Source organism: Vipera ursinii (assembly GCF_947247035.1).
Source record: "Vipera ursinii genome assembly, chromosome: 5".
Lineage (NCBI taxonomy): Eukaryota > Metazoa > Chordata > Lepidosauria > Squamata > Viperidae > Vipera > Vipera ursinii.
Window position 1 is genome coordinate 43486397 of NC_139518.1, and position 18619 is coordinate 43505015.

At 37.3% G+C, this 18619-nt stretch overlaps 1 protein-coding gene across 2 annotated transcripts in view; it reads right to left on the reverse strand.

Moving 5' to 3' along the window:
• Positions 1-1207: 1207 nt before the first annotated feature.
• Positions 1208-18619, reverse strand: part of ARHGEF4 (Rho guanine nucleotide exchange factor 4) — a 40396-nt gene continuing 22984 nt past the window's right edge. Inside the window, exons 4-10 of one of the 2 annotated variants that reach the window (XM_083364553.1) lie at positions 16185-16364; positions 14384-14616; positions 13494-13623; positions 11291-11422; positions 6224-6467; positions 4746-4827; positions 1208-2880 (exon numbers count right to left, since the gene is read on the reverse strand). In XM_083364553.1, coding sequence (XP_083220679.1) covers positions 2733-2880; positions 4746-4827; positions 6224-6467; positions 11291-11422; positions 13494-13623; positions 14384-14616; positions 16185-16364 — 1149 coding nt within the window. In that variant the 3' untranslated portion in view covers positions 1208-2732. Of the gene's footprint in view, positions 2881-4662; positions 4828-6223; positions 6468-11290; positions 11423-13493; positions 13624-14383; positions 14617-16184; positions 16365-18619 lie in introns of those variants that run through there. The other variant, XM_083364552.1, reaches the window with a different exon arrangement.

Here is an 18619-nt window from a genome sequence, read left to right on the forward strand (position 1 = left end):
TATTGTTAAAATATGCCATTCAATTTGTCAAAGTCTCAGCTGACTCGGTAGACTTTCATCTGTTATTCCTCTCAATTATTGTAGAAGCAACCAATGACCTTTGAGGTTTTAAATGTAACCATATAAATATAAAAATACCTTGGGCCATGACACTAGCAACACTGCCAGCTTTCTTTTACTACTTGCTGTATTCTTGAGTGATTAAACTGCTACCTTATAATATTATCTTTATAAAAAAAACTCAAGCAAGTGCATAGATATTATCTCGCCCACATCACAGTTTAATTAGCTTTATGCTTCATTATATCATTCTAACTAGAATGACCACTTTTAAGTTTTGGAAAACTGGAATGTTTTGTTACAGACTACAGTTCCTAATTTCCAGATAGCAGTAGGTTCAGGCAACCTGGAAAGTCTCAGAATGGTTAAAACATCTGATGTGTGTTTGTGGCATATGTGCCTACTGAACGAGCTTTCAAGCTAAGCATATTGTGTTAGCATTGCAGCAGGACACAGCACTTGTCTGAAGGTAGCTAATGTTAAAAAATATTAGTAAACCTCAGACCCGATTATTTGAGGTGGGGGATGGAAGGAATTCCAGGACTGTAGATTGGATTGGAAAGCTGAAAAGTTACCCTAGAAGACAGTGGTGATCCATTTCTGCATTAAGGCAAGAAAACAATATGATTGTGTCTATGTGGTTATGACAATTGAGCGTTAATTCAAAGACAAAATATCTGGCCATTATCTTTGCAACTTTCCCTGATCATTGTGAATCTATTGAAATTGTATTCTGATGTATGTATTCATACACTAACACAAGAGTGAGTGACCTGCATAATTAACATGATTGCTATTTGAGACTCAGCATGACCAGATGTTAATTTATTCTTATATTATTTTTAAGGTAAAAGATGAGCTTTGATGGCCTAGAAACTTTGGGTATATGCTTCTGTTATCCTACCCTTTGTTTGGTTTTCTTGGGAATGAAACTACAATTTCAATATGTAGAATTACAGATACATAATGATACATACTAAACACAAGGATACACCCAGTATGAAATAAAAACTGCTGATTGCTCCAAGGCAAACTACTACTTGTTCATTTAAGGGTAATCAAATGCAGAGGACATGCTTATTGGGTTACAAGACATTTTTGCATAAGAAAAAAAGACACAGAGTGAAAGTCAGTTTTACAATTTTCTTTATGAAATTAAATGTAACCCCTCCAAAGAGGGAAAGAGAAAGTGCAAGAATGATTCTGTACATGCTTCTAGCTTTCTATAACTGAAGGCTGGTCAGCTACAGTTAGACCCTGCAACTTTTTGCATCACATTGCTGAATGCTCACTCCCCTGGAGTAATGTCATGCCAGGGTAGATTGGGTTCTTCACTTTAATTTCACAGTACCAGGAAATCCCTAAACAATGGGATTCAGTCAGTTATGGCTTCTATCTATTTCACTATTGTAAGGCAAAACTTTATCTAATCAAAAGATTATATTGAAAGAGAGAGTGTGCCATCAATTTTAAGTGGTTAGTATCTGAATATACACTCTCCATAAAAATTGGTGAATCTGTGTCCCTGTCTTACGCACCCTCACTTCCTCTGCACAGTGTTGCATAGGTGATATAGTTCCAAATAATACTGCTTAGTTTGTAAGTGCCTGGCATGTCTGAAATTAATCTTTAGATAAATCTACATATTGTATCTTTAGGAATATAGATCAGCCTTTCTTCCATATTGTGCCTCCTAGATATGCCTGGACTATAACTCCCAGAATCCACAAAAGCTCACTGCACCTATTTTGGAATTCTTGGAATGGGACTTCCACACAATTAGAGGACATCAAGTTGTGGAAGGTTGATACAAGCTTCCGAATGTTGGCTTTCTTCAGTGGAAAAAAGAGGCAAAAGAGGCATCAAGTTAAAACCTGACATGACAGATTACAAACTTACAAAATACAGTTATTTGCACTGTTACATAAATAAACATTTTATAAACACTGGAAAAAAAATATTGTTGGCCAGGAGTTATGAGAAAATGTTTATAGAAAGTAAAAAGAAATTAAAAGGTAATTTAGGCTTATTTCCCCTCCCCTATATACATTAACTGAATTAGGCTAAAAATGTCCTGGCTGTTAGCCACACTTCAGGTTATTTAGTCAAGTACTGGTTCCAGATCAGCTGTTTGACATAAGAGAAGGTGACGTTTGATCTCCGGGAATGTTCAGGCTGTTCTGGATTTCTGAAAATTTGGATAAAGAGGAAGGGAGAACCTCATCATCCCAGGAAAATGGGCACCAGTAAGAATGTCAAACAGCTGCTCAGAGCAAATGATCGAGAAGTGGTGGTAGCTGCTCATCTACCGTTGTCTTTTCCTGTCAGTCTTTTTGAATCCCCAGATAAAGGTTCCCAGATGAAAGGGTGGTCCAGAATAAAAGGGACAAAAGAAAGAATTAAAAAATACATATATTCTGACATCCGTCTCCTCCTAGGTACTCATCTATATGGGCAGTCTCAGTTCATTTTCACCGACATACACACATGCACACGTACACAACAGGATCATAACACTTTGAAGCTCTTCCAGTTGATCCAAAGGAAAGGAGTGGGGGGGGGAGGAAGGAGAGGATGCTAAGCCAGAGGTGGAGGCAGTGTTTGGGCTTGCAGGACGAAGCATAAAGTGCTGTCTCAAAAGGGATTCAGGCACAAGGTCAGGCTGCTTCCCTTTATTTTCGAAACGGTGCCAGCCTGCTGATATTCTGCCAGAAGTTTGAAGGTTTGCGTTTGGGCTCTGCCAGCATGAAGACTTGCTGCTGGGGAAGGTTTGTAGGCAGAGTAGGGTGTTTCTGGCGCATCAAGAAATCGTAGTACGTCCTAGTGATCACTGCTGATGAAATGAGCAAAGAAAAAAAAAATATTTTACAGCTGTATCTTCTGCTCTGCCTCCTCTGAGAACAGGAGTGTCCTGTTCTCTATATGTTTTTTACTCAAATTCCAACCTTTAAGCACTGTTGTTCAGCAGCAGACTGTTATTGTGAATACTTGGGAAGAAAGGAGGAGGACTACATCGTCTGGAGGTTGTTTCTTGGTTTATGTCTCTGCGGATTCTCAGTCATCCAGGTCATAGTTATCCCAAAGATGCTTTTTTCACGAGGCAACTGGACTTTCCTGTTTTTCTTTGAAGATGCTTCGCTTCTCATCCATTCCCCACCATCCAGTTAGAGCTGAAGAAGCTTCTTGAATGAGAAGCGAAATGTTTTCAAAGAAAAATAAGAAAATCCTATTGTCTCATGAAAAAAGCATCTTTGGCATTGTTTCTCGGTTATTTCTCTCTAAATTTATTTACCAGTTTTCTTCACTCTCACACCTCTAGATGTGGTGGGACCACAACTCCTACTGAATTTGCATTTGGCGTACATGTGGAGAGTGCCAGCTATTCTAGGATATGGAGCCTAATTATTAGGTTGTAAAACAACCCAAAACACATTAGGATGTCAAACTGAAAAATAGCATTCTTTAAAGTGGGCAATTAAAGATTTGTCATATCTGAGTTTTGGAAACTAACACACTCTTAATACAGACTCCAATTAACTCAGTTTGGAGTGTATCACTGCTACAATTCAAGGGGCTCCGAATGATGTTACGCCTACCATGCAATTTAAGCAGCTCGAAACATGAGTCCAGCTTGTCCTTACCCTGGAAATGACAGGTGAGAAACTTAGCACTTATTGTACGTCTCTTGTTTCTCCAGACAAGTGCCATCTCCTCATTACATTTAAAATTTAAAAATACTTCCCTACTAGAAAGATAAATAATGAGCAAAATGCTGGCATTTACAGGAGGGGTGGGGGCAGAGTTGAAGATTTGACTTAGAAAGGCCCACCAAGTTCCCTCTTCACGTTTTAAAATAGTTAGAAAGTCAGTAAAATCAAGATGATGTAAAATCCTGCATGCATGACTATTTTCAGTCAAAGAGTCTATGCTATGACTTTCCTGCCCCAGCAGGGGACAGCATCCAGCCAACCCTGTCTAGGCTCAAAAGTTAGGCAAAGGCAATTTAATTATTATTTGTCTGGGCTGGGGAATGGCTAATACTGGAGCTATAACCCAGTCACTGGGAATTCTGGCTGTTGATCCCCACATGAAGTTGTCAAGTTTAAGAAACGCTGATCTAGCCTGACATGTTAAAAAGCACATTCTCCAAGAAGGCAGTGGTAAAGTGTTTCCTAATTACTGCCATGAAAATTACATGGATATGGCCTTGACGTTACCTGGGATTAATTTTTAATTTAATTTTAATAATATTTATATACCGCCCTTCTCCCTGAGGACTCAGGGCGGTTCACAGGGCAGAATAAAATACTAAATACAAACGTTAAAACAAGATTAAATAATTGCCCATATTAAAACAGTTGGAATCAAATTCTAAAGCACCAAGTTAAAATTAAAACACAAGAACAAAAACCCCACCAATCCCCATCAGGCTAGGCCGGCTTGATTAAGTTCAGCTTGACAAAGATGTTACCTTTCTGATTCCTGTACCACCAAATAAAGCCAAAATATTCTAAAGTAATTACTTGGCTTCTAAATAGATATTTTTTTTAAAAAAAAAACCTGCAGCTTCTGAAGATAACCAAGAATTGGATCATAGGCTTTTAACTCAAATAATTTTAGGCCATTAAGCTGTGATACTTATTTTAGGGGAGAGGTTAACAAGGAGGGCAGACATCTCTCTTGACTTGCCTTTTGGCTTTCCACTCTGATTTTGTTTGCTGGCATTAAGCATAGCTTGTTTCTTCTGCATTTCAGTGATGGAAAAACCTTGAACATAAAAGAGAAGCTGTTAATCCAGATAGGCTTTTCTAGCTATGTAATGTAAACATATGCATGGGGGGGGGACGAGGGGCATATCAAGCAGAAAATCCCAATGTGTGCAATATAAACTATACCAGGCAGTTCAATTTTATATCTCCAAAATAAGTTCATTATTATTTCAAAGTCCATACTGTATATCACGACAATCTAACTAATGTACTATTTTGTTCAACTTCCACAAATAGGTATTGTAAAGAACATACAGTGTATGCAATCCTTAACTAAATAGAGGAGAGGAGATAGGAATTAACAAATATAGATTACGGTCTGAGAAGGAAAGTGATAAGAATGGAAACTATGAAAAAATTAGACTACAACTGTTAAGAAAACAGTCTAGTTTTCAGGAAGGATTTTTTTAAGAGGAAGAACTCGATTGGTAAGGCTAAAAAGTTGCTTCAGGGAATGGGTCTCCATGAGACCAGATAAAGGGATATGCTACTGCAGTCTTCTTCAAACTGATGTAGTCTAGATATATTGACCCTATAATCCCTATAATTCCCTGTCAGCCTAACAATCCACAGTGCTGGCTGGCAATTCTAGGAGTTATAGACCCAACAGACTGGAAGTGCATTAGCCTGGAAGATACTAATTTAGTGCGTCCTTGTGGCTTTCCAGATTTTACTGAACTCTACCTCTCAGCATTCCTCATCGTTGGCCATACAGGTAGTCCTCAATTTATGTTCATAATTGAGCCCAGAATTTTGGTCGTTAAGTTGTGGTAATTGTATGTTGAGTCATTTTGTGACTGGATTCAATTTTACAACCATTTTTATGATGGCCGTTAAGTGAATTACCTTGGTTGTTAAGCAAACCATGTAATCATAAATCTAAGTTCATTTTTTTTGCCAGAAAAACAGCAAAAAAACTCACATGACCCTATGATACTGCAGCCATCCATAAATGCCATCAGTTGCCAAGCCTGCGAAATGCAGTCATAGAACCACTGAGGTGGTATGGCAATTGTAACAAGGATGGGTCATAATTAACTTTTTTTTTTCAGTTTGTTGTAACTTCAAAATTTTGTTAAGCGACCAGTCATAAGTTGAGGACTGCCTTGCTCACTGATAACTCCGCAACATATTAAGGGCCACTGTTCTCTGTCTTTTACTCATAAGTACTCTGTAAACCTAGATTTATAAAATAAGCACTTGAGTAAGATTAGGAAAAATTTAAAAATTATATGTGATCGAAATTTTTGCAGTATGTGACTCTTGAGAATGTAGAGTCAATAATGTAGTGGGAACATTTTAAAAATGTAATACATAGTTAAGGTATAGGAAAGTTCAGTGAAAGACATTCTCAGCATAGTGGCTCACAGTGATAGTTCATGGCTATTGCATACCTGTTTCCTGATCAAGCTGAACTTGCTTCCTTTCATTCTCAAATGCCTTGAGCCAGCGTTGCTTCTGTTCTGGCTTCTTTGCACAGAATAAATGAACTTCTTCAGTGTCCTGGCAATACAGTTTGAATGCGTTTTTAATAGTAATATTAAAATCTTTATCCTTTCCATCTTCCACATCCAGAATCTCCATAAGATCCATGTTGATCCGACTCTTATAATAGAGGATGTCACGCCGTAGGAGATCCTAAGAAAAATAAAAAAGCAAGCATATTTTAGTGCATACTTCTCAGATGCAACAATGGTTAGCCAAAGAACACCAATTTCCCATGTACAGAATAATGGTACAGAGTTTTTTTAAACCCTTATCTGAAACAAAAATTACTTTCAGGATTTACATTAAATTCCTTTTCCAGGAAAGATTTGGGGGAGATTTCACTTAGTGAGAGGGTAGGTGCCATTCAGAAGTTCTAGAACATAAACCCCAGCCAAAGGCAAGACATTATGGAAACTGTAGTCCAAAATAGCCTTACACTGTAAGATTGACTAAATGATATTGCCTACAAACTCTGCTTCTAAAAGATATTTTGCTATAGTCATATGGACACCTAGTTTGTCTCTAGAATGATTCAAACTTTAAGAAATTCATACAGTTCTGAAGAAAATTTACTTAGGTTAGGAAGCATCTGGTCCAAAATGCTCTCTGAAGACAAAGTATTTCTGTTTTTAAATATACTTCGGTATATACGTACTTTAAGGACAACTGATAAAGGAAATATACTTTTCTTTCCTTCAAAGACTGGAATGCTATTTGGATATGAAATTCTCCAAGCAGGAAAGAAGAAATTAGCAAATTATGTAAAGCAAATCATGTCCCTATTGCAAGCTTGAAGCCTTTAAACCCCTCAATTATCCAAGGAAATCAAACATCTGAAAAAGATCTCCTAATGAGAAGAAAATTCTGTTTTGTTTGTTGACATTGGCAAAGATTGGTATTAATATTTAATATTTAAATATTTATTGGCTTTAGTGAAGCCAATACTACCTAATGGAACCAATCGTATATCACCTGGGAAGCCTTCACCAACCAGGAGGGACATGGATCTAACAAACGGTTGGGTTAGCAATACTGAGGATTCTGTCCACCTCGTCATGAGCTACTATCTGAAGCTCATTCCAGCTAACCATGCAGGGCTTTGTTTCCCTCACTTCATTTAGATAAGCTCTACTCTGAACAAATCTGAATTATCTGCCAAATCCCTAGCATATTCCTCACAAACAGCCTCATCCCTCCCCAACAGGTCATATTTAAAAGGAATGCTGAATCCTACAGAAAACCTCCAAGTTTCATCTGGAATCCAGCAAGGTCCATTAGTCAGAACAAGTGGAGCTGCATGCATGCACAAGCCTGCCTGGCAGTTTGGTTCTGAACAGGACAGGGCACAGTAGTGGGCTGCAGCCTGGGGGGTGGAAACCCGTTTTAAGTAGCATCCCAGCCACCCCCTCCCGGTAACAGCTGGTGCTAAACTTAAACCCAGATGGCATTATCTCCAAAAGGAAACTCTCCCTTCTAAGGCCACACAGGCCTTAGGACAAATCCTGTCCTAAGGATGAGCAACCTACCCTGAACCTCCCTTCTTATTTTCTTTTGTCTGTCACAACTATGTTGGAACCACTTGCCCTCTTCCCTCATTGCCAACCTCCAGTTATCCCATTCTCATAGCTGACACCATAAACAACCACTCCCAGTTGTTCGTGCCTCCAACACTCACCAAATAGGGGGAATATCAATATGGGTCACTGATGTGGATCCAATTCAGTCCAATCACATACATTCACCACTGAACCACACTTTTTCACTATCCACCCCTACCTATAATTAATTTCCTATTCATGGGATTTGTTTTGCAAATATAAGATATTTGGAGGTATACTTTTGTAGAAAAATGCATAAAAACACTTTTTTGTTGTTTTATACACTGACATATTACCACTTAAAGATTGTGCTTTATGACTGTGCTTTATGAAAAGATGTATAGTATACAGGAAAGCACCACATCTAACATTTTTTATTGATAAGAATAGCTTATTGGCACTTGGGAAATAAAAATAAGTAACATACAAAAGTTATGCAGAGCTTAGAAAAGGACAAAGATAAGCAGGGATACAGACATGCTGAAGGGCTAGAGGAAATGGCAACAATATTCTCACTAATTTGTCTTTTATGGCAACCATTTTGTAAACAGACACCTCTTCCCATGATAGCCATTTTAGGGGAGTAATTATTATATACAGTACTCCAGGAATTTGTATATGCTCATTGGTTAAATGGATTACCTCTTCTCACTAGCTATGAGAGTATGGGGAGGGAAGGAACAATGCAACACCCAGGTTTTCTTTAAAGCTTGCATAAATGTAGAAGTTCAAATAGTTCAAATAGTCCATTTTATTAATCTGATTTACAAATTCAGCAATTTTAAAAAGTCACTATTAATTTTGGTTTACAGAATCAGAATATTGCCCCCAACAGTCTGGGTCCTCATTTTACTGACCTCAGAATGATGGACAGCTGAGTCAACCTTGAGCCGGTCAGGATCAAACTCCTGGCAGTGGGCACAGTTAGTATGCAATATTGCATTCTAACTACTCCACCACCATAGCATATCCTTTCAGGATTCTCACTTAGGCATGTACTTTAATGCTTAACTGGATGGATACATATATAGTTGGAAATATTTGTAGAATTCTTTGTTTTACCATACATCAGTAGAATTTAAATTCTTTATTGAAAAGTTTTAAAATACAGTTTTCCTTTTAAAAAAAACCCCCTTCCCCCACCCTCCTCCCCCCCAACCTCCCCCCCTCTCCCGCCCCCCCTGCCTCCCCCCCTCCCCCCCTCCCCCCCCGACTTCCCAGAGCTAAATACAAGGTATATATATATAAAAAAACAATCATAAACAACCGTATACTAACAACTATAAATTCTAAAACCCATCACTCTCTAGCTTATATAGGATAAAACAAACCCTATCAATATAAAATATATATAAAAAAAACTAAAATACATGAAACTTCTTGACCCTATACTTGTTCTGGATAAACTCAATCCATTTTCTCCATTCCATAATATAGCGTTCTTGTGAATAATCTTTCAAATAGGCCGAAATCTTCGCCATCTCCGCCAGGTCGGAAACCTTTAAAGTCCACTCTTCTATAGTCGGCAGTTCCTCTTTTTTCCAATACTGCCCTATCAAAAGTCTTGCTGCCGTAATTAAATTCAACATCAGCTTAGTGTCCACAACTGTAACACCTGTAATTATTCCCAACAAAAAAAATTGCGGACAAAACTTTATCCTCTGTTTAAAAATCTTCTGCATGTTCCACCAGACTTTTATCCAAAAAGCCTTAACCTTTTTACAAGTCCACCACATGTGAAAATATGTTGCGTCTTCATCACCGCACCTCCAACATTTAGGCTGATAATTCGGATACATACTTGCAAGCCTTTTAGGATCTAAATGCCATCTGTAAAACATTTTATAAAAGTTCTCTCTTAAATTTTGAGCTTGAGTAAATTTTACGTTCCTGACCCAAATCTTTTCCCAAGTATCCATTGTAATAACTTCCTGAATATTTTGGGCCCATTTTATCATACAATCCTTAACAAGCTCTGTTTCTGAATCGATCTCTATCAATGCAAGATATATCCGTTTGATATGTGCTGGTCCCTGATTTCTAATTTGCTTTATCAAATTTTCATCAGTCATTGCAAATCCATTTTTCTGGTCCTCTTTCCACCTGGCCCGTAACTGAGTATATTGAAACCAGTTTTGAACAATCTTCTCTTCTCGCAAGAAGCTATATGATTTCAAACACCAAGCATTTTTTTCCAAACTAAGAATCTCCTTGTAGGTAGTCACATCATGTTTGAAGCCAGCATGTATATTTTCTATTGCGTGTTTTGGAATTGCCCACAATGGTATCTTACAACTTAACTTATATCTATACTTCTTCCAAACTCTCAACAACGCCTGTCTTAAAATATGCACCCTAAACACGCTATCTACCTTCTTATCATACAACAAATAAGCATGCCAGCCAAACAACAAATCATGGCCCTCAAGATTTAATAACCTCGGTTGCGTCAAATTAATCCAATCACTTATTCCTACTAATGCAGCAGCTTCATAATATAATTTAAAATTAGGCAATTTAAGGCCACCTCTCTCACGAGTATCCTGCATAATCTTAAGTTTAACTCGTGGCTTTTTCCCTGCCCAAACAAATTTATTGATACCACGCTGCCACTCCTCCAAATTAGAATCTTTCTTAAGAATCGGTATCATTTGAAATAGAAATAAAAATTTGGGCAGGACATTCATTTTCACTGCTGCAATCCGTCCCAACAAAGACAATTGCAATTTTTCCCAACTCTCCAATTCTTTTCGAATTTTCCCCCATAATTTTTCATAATTATTTTTATATAACTTTGTATTAGAGGGTGATAAAATCACCCCCAAATATTTAACCCTTTTAACAATCTTAAATCCAGTTAATCCTTCTAAAAGAACCTTCTGTGAAACTGTCATATTTCTAGCCAAAATTTTGGTTTTCTGTATATTTACTTTAAATCCAGAAACCTTCAGTAGAATTTAAATTCTAAGGAAGAACATGGGTGGCAACTGGTGGATTTAATTTGATAGCATTTTCATCTGCATCTTTTCTTTTATAAATGCTAAATACATAACTTTCCTGCAGCATTGCAAAATAGTTCACAGCAGGCTTTTTCATTAATGACCTTAGTACAAATCCACAGGAAGCTAGCCTGAAAGAAACTTCAGCCTTATAGGCATTGTTGTAGAGTTCTCTCTCTGCCTCTCTTTCAGATTCTTTCCTTGATTTATTTAAACAGTGATGCTTAGTGTAATAAGTCAGCCGCCAACACGCTGTCATGTTCTTTAAACTAAATACTTGAATGCTAAATGTTAAAAGCAATTGAGAAAAGATGTAATTTTGCTGCCACCAGGAGACAGTATATGTGGGCAGAGGCAGCAGTTGCTCTTAGCTTACCTTCTTGCAGCATACAAGTTGGTGATCGAAGAGGAAGAACATTCTTTGATGGCTTTTTGCTTGAGGCTGGGAAATTTTGGTTAACTCTCCAGAGTAGATGAGTTCAGAACTCTTAACAAGGACATCTTCACCCTGTCAATCAAAACAGAAGGGCATGCACTTTCTTTTCCACAGAAGAAGATAAGCAACATACAGCAGCTTAGTACTGAAAGTCTCTAGGGTCACAAATGTCTTATTATCCATCTTCCAACTTTCACCCTCTGGGTTAGTTTCATTAAGACTAAAAATCAGGGCATCCACATAAAAGAGGCAATACGTTTGCTACTATTCTAAATCAATTTTTCTTCCTTTCTCCACTGCCCTTTGGAAATATGGAAAGTGTTTGAAACAATGTGTGATGATCTTAGTGTTATTTTTTAAGCTATTCTTATTTTAAGACTCCACTTGGGAAGTGCCTAACTGGCGCAATTAATCCTACATAAATCAGTTAGTCTATTTCAGGTGACATATCATTGCCAATCATTTTATTTTGTATTTTGTTATGGAGAGGTAGACAAATGATCTTGCAAACCAAAAATTAGTTGGAATTACTAAGTATATATAACTTTGAAAATAAGTCTAAGCCATACTTTCCTGAGGCTTCCCATAGGTTTTACATCATCTCTCTTATGTAAGTCAGACTGAAATGGCTCTTTCACTCAAGCTTAGTGAGGATAATCTTTTGTTGAGATTTTTTACTCTAAGCTGACTCCCTATTCTAAAGTAAGTGTTGAAAATAATCTAGTTGGAGTAATATTTTCTACTAAGCAATGTGCTTTGAGAATAAAGGGATCTGTGATCCAACATAACTAGAGGATGCTACTTTTGGCAAATGAGAGCAGAAGGGCTTCTAGAGCTAAATTTAGACAAGCATGCTTCAATGATAATAAGCCTCCCTGAAGTTGAGCCACACCCCAGAGCAGATTCAGAACTTTGGTACAAGTATGTCTTCTATTCTATTATTGAGCCTTGGTGGAGCAGTGGGCTAATGCCTCCTTAAGTAACACCAGCTGCCTGCAATTAGTGCAGGTTCGCATCCCACCAGGCTCAAGGTTGACTCAGCCTTCCATCCTTCCGAGGCAGGTAAAATGAGGACCCAGATTGTTGGGGGCAATAAGCTGACTTTGTAATAATGACGCTTGGGGGGGGGCAAAAGCCCTAATAAGCAGGCATATACATAGAATGAAGGCTATTGCTAAGCACACTGGTTTGTGCTTAAATTGTAAGCCTCCCTGAGTCTTCGGAGAAGGGTGGATATAAATGGGATTAAAATAAAATAAATAAATAAATAAATAAATAAATAAATAAATAAATAAATAAATAAATAAATAAATAAATATTCCCATGGAATATATGATTTTATTATTGTACTACAATTGACTTTATTTCCCAAAATGGTATGATGACCAATTTGTACAGTAAATCTACACTGTATTTTAATCTTCATTTATGGTGTCTAAAAGGTCACAATCCAAACAGAGAGGAGATCCAAAGCACATGTACAGTATATATGTACAGGCTTGTCCATTTACTCAAAAGCTCTAACAGCATTTACTGTGGACGGCTTCAGTGCATTTAACTTTGTGTTAGATTGTGGCCAGTGTATGACTAACTGAAAAGAAGATCTTCCCTTTATCCACCCTGTTTTGTTTTTTTCCAGATAGAAGAAAATACTTCTCAACTTTTTTTATCCTTTGACAGATGACCATATGATGTGCTTGTGTTGATACCTATTAAGAAAACAGTGACAATTCATATCACTTAAGGCTCTGAAGTATAGAACATTAGAAATAGAAGCTGAGTCTATTTTCAACAAATGCAGTCCATTTGAAAACAAACCGGAAGGCATTCATTACAGTCAAAAGATTCCTGGGTAACTGTAATTCAGACTAAGAATTAATTTAACTTAATTGTGGTTTTTATTGCTAAGCATTTGGCCCCAACATATAGGAATATTTGCAAACCTATAAATAGGGTTATTTAATTTAATAACAAGCAGACAGAAATAGCAGATTAATTCATCAACTAAAATATGTAAAGTGTTATTAATTTGGGTGAGATAGTATATGATATTCCCTTGCCCAGTAGAAGAGTTATGAGTTTGTGCACATAAGCAAGGATAATGTTCATGTGGCTCCTTGTTTTAAAGACGTTTGCATTTTACCTCCCAGTCCTCTATTGAGCTCTGCCACTGAGCAATTTTGTCTATATTTTCCAAACGCCTCTTCCTTTCATTGATGAGCCGTGCTACATTTTTCATGGCATTCAAAGCAGCTTCAACATCTTTAAAATCCCTACAGAAGAAATAGATTCCTTTAGAGATATGAGCAAACATGGAACAAAAATGTAAAGAACTAGCCTTCTACTGCAATGTACCAGAAATTGGCAAGAAAATTATGGGTCAGAATGAAATATATCTACCTCTATCTCATTTGATAGAGAAAGAAGGGGAGGGAGGGAGGGAGGGAAGGCGGAAGAGGGAGAGAAAAAAGAGAGCAATGAAGATGTAATCATCCCAATTTTGATTTTCTCTCTACTTATTTGGAGAACTAACAATACTATACTGAACATTTTGATACTGGATTATTATTTTTTCTAAACTATGAACCTTTACAATGGCTGCCAGTTATGCTGATTGTTCTTAAAGATTCATTTTTCCAAGTGTTGAAGTAGTATTAACCCTCCCTCACTCTGTTGATTCTGCAGAGAAATGGATTATTATTTTCCTATCTCTGTTGCAATTTATGCCGCTTTCTGATAAAGGCAATGGAAATTGTGGGCAGAATCTCAGGATTTTATAGAAAGAACTTCTCAAACCTACACTAATCACTTGCAATCATTGTTCTGTTACAAGGCAACTAGTTTTTAAATGCTATCAGAAAAGAATGAAATGTGCCCATCAAGATGAATAACGTGTTAGGTCTCTGAGAAAAATACTGCTTTAATTTAATTACAAAGGAATGTTACCAGTAGGTAATAAACAAAAGTTGTTAGGATAACTAAAACATAATGAAATTTTTCTTTCCATTTTTTTTAATCCTCACTTCTCCTTACCTATGCTGTGAATTGGTATATTTCAGCAATTCTGCAAGCTGTAGGGGATACTTGCAAATTTTCTGCACTGGTGTTAGGAGGAAACCATCCAGAGAGATATCAATCATCTTCTGAAGGAGCCGGCATGCTTCGAAGAAATAGACGTATTTGTTCACTTTGGTAAGCCGGGAAAGTTCCATACAAGCATTTGGGTGATTGTTGCAGTACTCCGAATAGATCTGGAACTCATTTTGCTGAATTGGAAGCCAAAAGATTGTATTATGGAGAACAGGATCAATTTTATTTTTGAAATCACAATAATCCAGCCTAACACAAAATACAAATGAAAGTACTGTAGTTTAAAATAAATGAATAGAACACCATGTGAAATCTTGAACAATAACATTAATTCAATTGGACAACAGAATACCTTAGGTCAGCCTTTCTCAGTTGGAGTTCCACAAGAGGTTGTGATTTTTTTTAAAAAAACACATTGTTTTTTATTTCGCATGTCACACAATACAAGTTCTCACAGTAATAGGAATTTTTACACACCTCAACTCAGCTTGCAATGTATGCTAATGTTTCTTGAACTGTCAATATAATATTTTTTATGTAGGGGTTCCCTGGAAATTATGTCAAGGGTTTTCTCTAGGGAGGAAAGGTTAAGAAAAGCTGCCTTAGATGGACATTATGACACCTTAGTTAGTTATTTCTTATTTTTATGGACAAGTGAAAATAGTCACTTGTTTCCTAAGCTAAAGAGCAAGCATTGTCTAGAAATGTTTCCATGGTCATTTGGCCAGGATGACATCACACCCCAGCAAAGAGAGCATGGTGAAACATGGAATGCTGTTACATTCCTGCATGCTTATATGCAGTACCAATTCATCTACTTGCATTTGCATGCTTTGAATTGCTAGGTTGGGAGGAGCTGGGACAAGGGATGGTAGCTCACTCTGTCTTGCAGCATTCAGATCTTGAACTGCTGAGCTGTAGACTTTTAATGATATAAGAGTGTCTTAACCACTGAGGCACAGTGTCCCAGTTAAGAGAGAGAAAGAGGCAAAAATGGTGTATCTTGTAGATACAGCCAGCTCTGTAACCATGCATATGGGAGGCACTCAAACATTCCAGTCTACGGCTTAAGACTGAGGCAGACATTTTCTAAATGTAGTACAATTTCCAATAATTCTCCTTGAATTTAAAGCAATGTTTTTCAAACTTAGAAACTTTAAAATGTATGGATTGCAACACTAGTATTCACTGCTAGGTAAAAATAATGGAAATTGGTCAATACTCTTTCTTTAGTCCTTATTTTTTCTGTTGTCAGAGTTTAAGCTTTAGCATAGATTTATTTATTTATTTATTTATCTATTTATCTATCTGTCATCTTATCTCAGGGTAACTTGGCTTACAATCATAAAAGATAAACATTGTATAAACTAAAAACATGAAGTTAATGCAAAACTTCATTATTTAAACATTTTATTGTTTAAATAAAAACAATAATTTACTACAATTATCTAAATGTCTTTGTCAATGGTTTCTTCTTTCGGGCTACAACTGTAAATATAATTTCCAAGAATAGGGTTGACTGAGCTTAATGAAACTTTGCATTGAGCATTCTTAATACATCAGCCACTCCATCACAGGTGTGTGAATTTTTTCTCTTAGAATTTCCTGTCCAGAATAGAAATAGCTCGGAATTCTTGGAGTGAAGTTCATGCACCTGAAGGGTATGGATAATCACTTGAGTGCAATTTCCAGAACCTGATAAACCTGGCCTTTAGCTTACTTACTTGCACAAATGCCAACTTACATATTCCAAGAAGCAGGAGCCAACCTCACTTAGATGCGGGCAATCTTTGTTGAATTTCTTCTCCAAGGCTTTAACAAATTTTTTCTGGCATTTGTAGATATCCTCAATATTCCCAAATATAGTCTTCAACTGCTCTTCAGTGAACATATCTGCTCGTTTACGGCATTGTTTTATATAGCCCTAGAAAGGATCAAAATGTGTAATGCAGAGTCAAAATAATCTGCAGTTCCACTCTGTCTTAGTCAAAAGGCTACATAGATAGAAGAACAATACAATGATGCTACAGCAACTTTTTTTTTAATCCCATTTATATCCCGCCCTTCTCCGAAGACTCAGGGCGGCTTACAATTTAAAGCACAAATCAATGTGCTTAGCACATTATTGACATGCAATGAAAAAAACCAACTATTATAAAAACAAAACCTGGAATTTCTGCATTCAAAACTCAAAAGACTGATGCCTCTACTTTTAAGATGCCCATAATTAGAGACAGACCTAATTCACGTCTTGTATTAAATAAAACTAAATTGCATCTACATGTCATACTCAAAGAAACATACTCTACAGTTGAAAAAAAATGATTCACTGGCATTTTATTCAGTTTGGTTTTCTCAGGTTCCTGATAAAATTTTATATAGGATGATGATAAGTCACAAAGGAAATATGCATATTTCAGCAAAAAAACTTATTTTCTCTTCTGTTCTAAATAGCTAGTTAATCAAGTTTTGGGATTCTATAATCTAGCACTTGAAATGAACACTTAATATTAGAACCATCATTAAAAAGGCACAACAAAGAATGTTCTTCCTGCATCAACTCAGGAGGCTGAGATTGCCCCAGGATACAGCTGTTGAAACATTTAAGAGAGCACAACTTGATGGACCCAAAGAAGGATGGCTTTACTGAGGGTAGATCACATCAAACTAATCTGATTGACTTTTTAAACTATGTCAGAAATGTTTTGGATGAAGGTGGTGCTGTGGACATAGCCTATCTCGATTTTAGCAGAGCATCTGATACAGTTCCATATAATGAGCTCCTTGGTTCAGTAGAAAGGAAGTTGGCTCAGGGATAGATCCCAGGGTGTGATGTTAATGGGACACTCTCTGAGGAAAGACCAGTCACCAGTTGTGTACCACAAGGCTCTGTCCTAGGTCCTGTTTTGTTCAATTTATTTGTATTTGTAAGGATTGCTAGGTAAGGTTTGTCTTTATGCTGATGACATGAAGATGTGTAATAGAGTTGACATTCCTGGGAGTATTCGTATTATCGAAAACAATTTTGCATTGATGGAAAATTAGTCAGAAAATGTGGAGACTGCAGTTCAATGTTTCTAAGATAATGGTCAAAATGAATCCTCTGGCGGGGTACAGTATTGGGGGTACAGTGTTGGAACAACAGAAGAAAGTGATTTAGGTGTGTTCATAACAGATTATTGCAGTGTGGTGAGTCCTTGCCTGCCAGCAGATCCAGTCAGATGAATCAGATGAGGGGGAAGGGTTGCCAGGGGTCACATCGGAGTCTGTGGAAGGCTCTGAGGAGCACAAAGACTCAGAGCTAGATGTGACACCAGGCCCATCTACTCACGCTCAGGCAGAGAGAGACCTGGGTTGGGGGCCTGAACCGAACAAAGATGAGGAGCAGCTGGGGCCTGTTCCAGATGCACAGAGAGGAAAGGCATGCAGGACAGCAAAGGAGAGTGGGGCAACTCTCCAGGAAAGGTAAAAGACTCTAAGAAGCCATGCCTTGGCTGGACTATAAAGAGGAGAGGCATGGGAGGGACCAGTTGCCAAAGGCAACCATTCATGCTACGGCTTTGTGCTTCTGTTATTGGATTTCTTGCCTCAGGATTCTTGGATATTTAACCAGGTTTGTCAGATTTCTGTGTATTTGAGTGGCTTAAACCTTGAGCATTCCAGCTGAGAACTCAGAGACTGATCTTGTTCATCTCAACAACTAAAGGACTGGTTGGAGTTTGTTCCATAAAAGCTGTGTCAAAATGAAAGGGTTTTATTTTACCAAGTCCTGCTTTGTTCAATGCAAGGGGTATTTTTTTCTTGCGTGTAAGCAGTTGAGCAGTATTCGCGTAGGCTGGGACAGAACACTACAGAATGTGTAAACAGCATGGACAGGCAGTTGCAAAGGAAAACAAAATTCTGGGATATATCACAAGAGGAAACATCAGCAAAAAAGGAGGTCATAATCCTGCAATATAGGGCATTAGTTAGACCCCATTTGGAAAACTGTGTCCAGCTCTGGAGAGATTACTTTTAAAAAGATATTGATAAGATTGAGTGAGTCCAGAGATGAGTAACAAAAATGGTACAAGCTCTGAGAGACAAAACATATCAGGAAAGAGGGAGGAACTGAGAATGTACAGTCTGGAGGACAGAAGAGGAAGAGGGGTGATATGATTGAAATCTTTAAATATATTA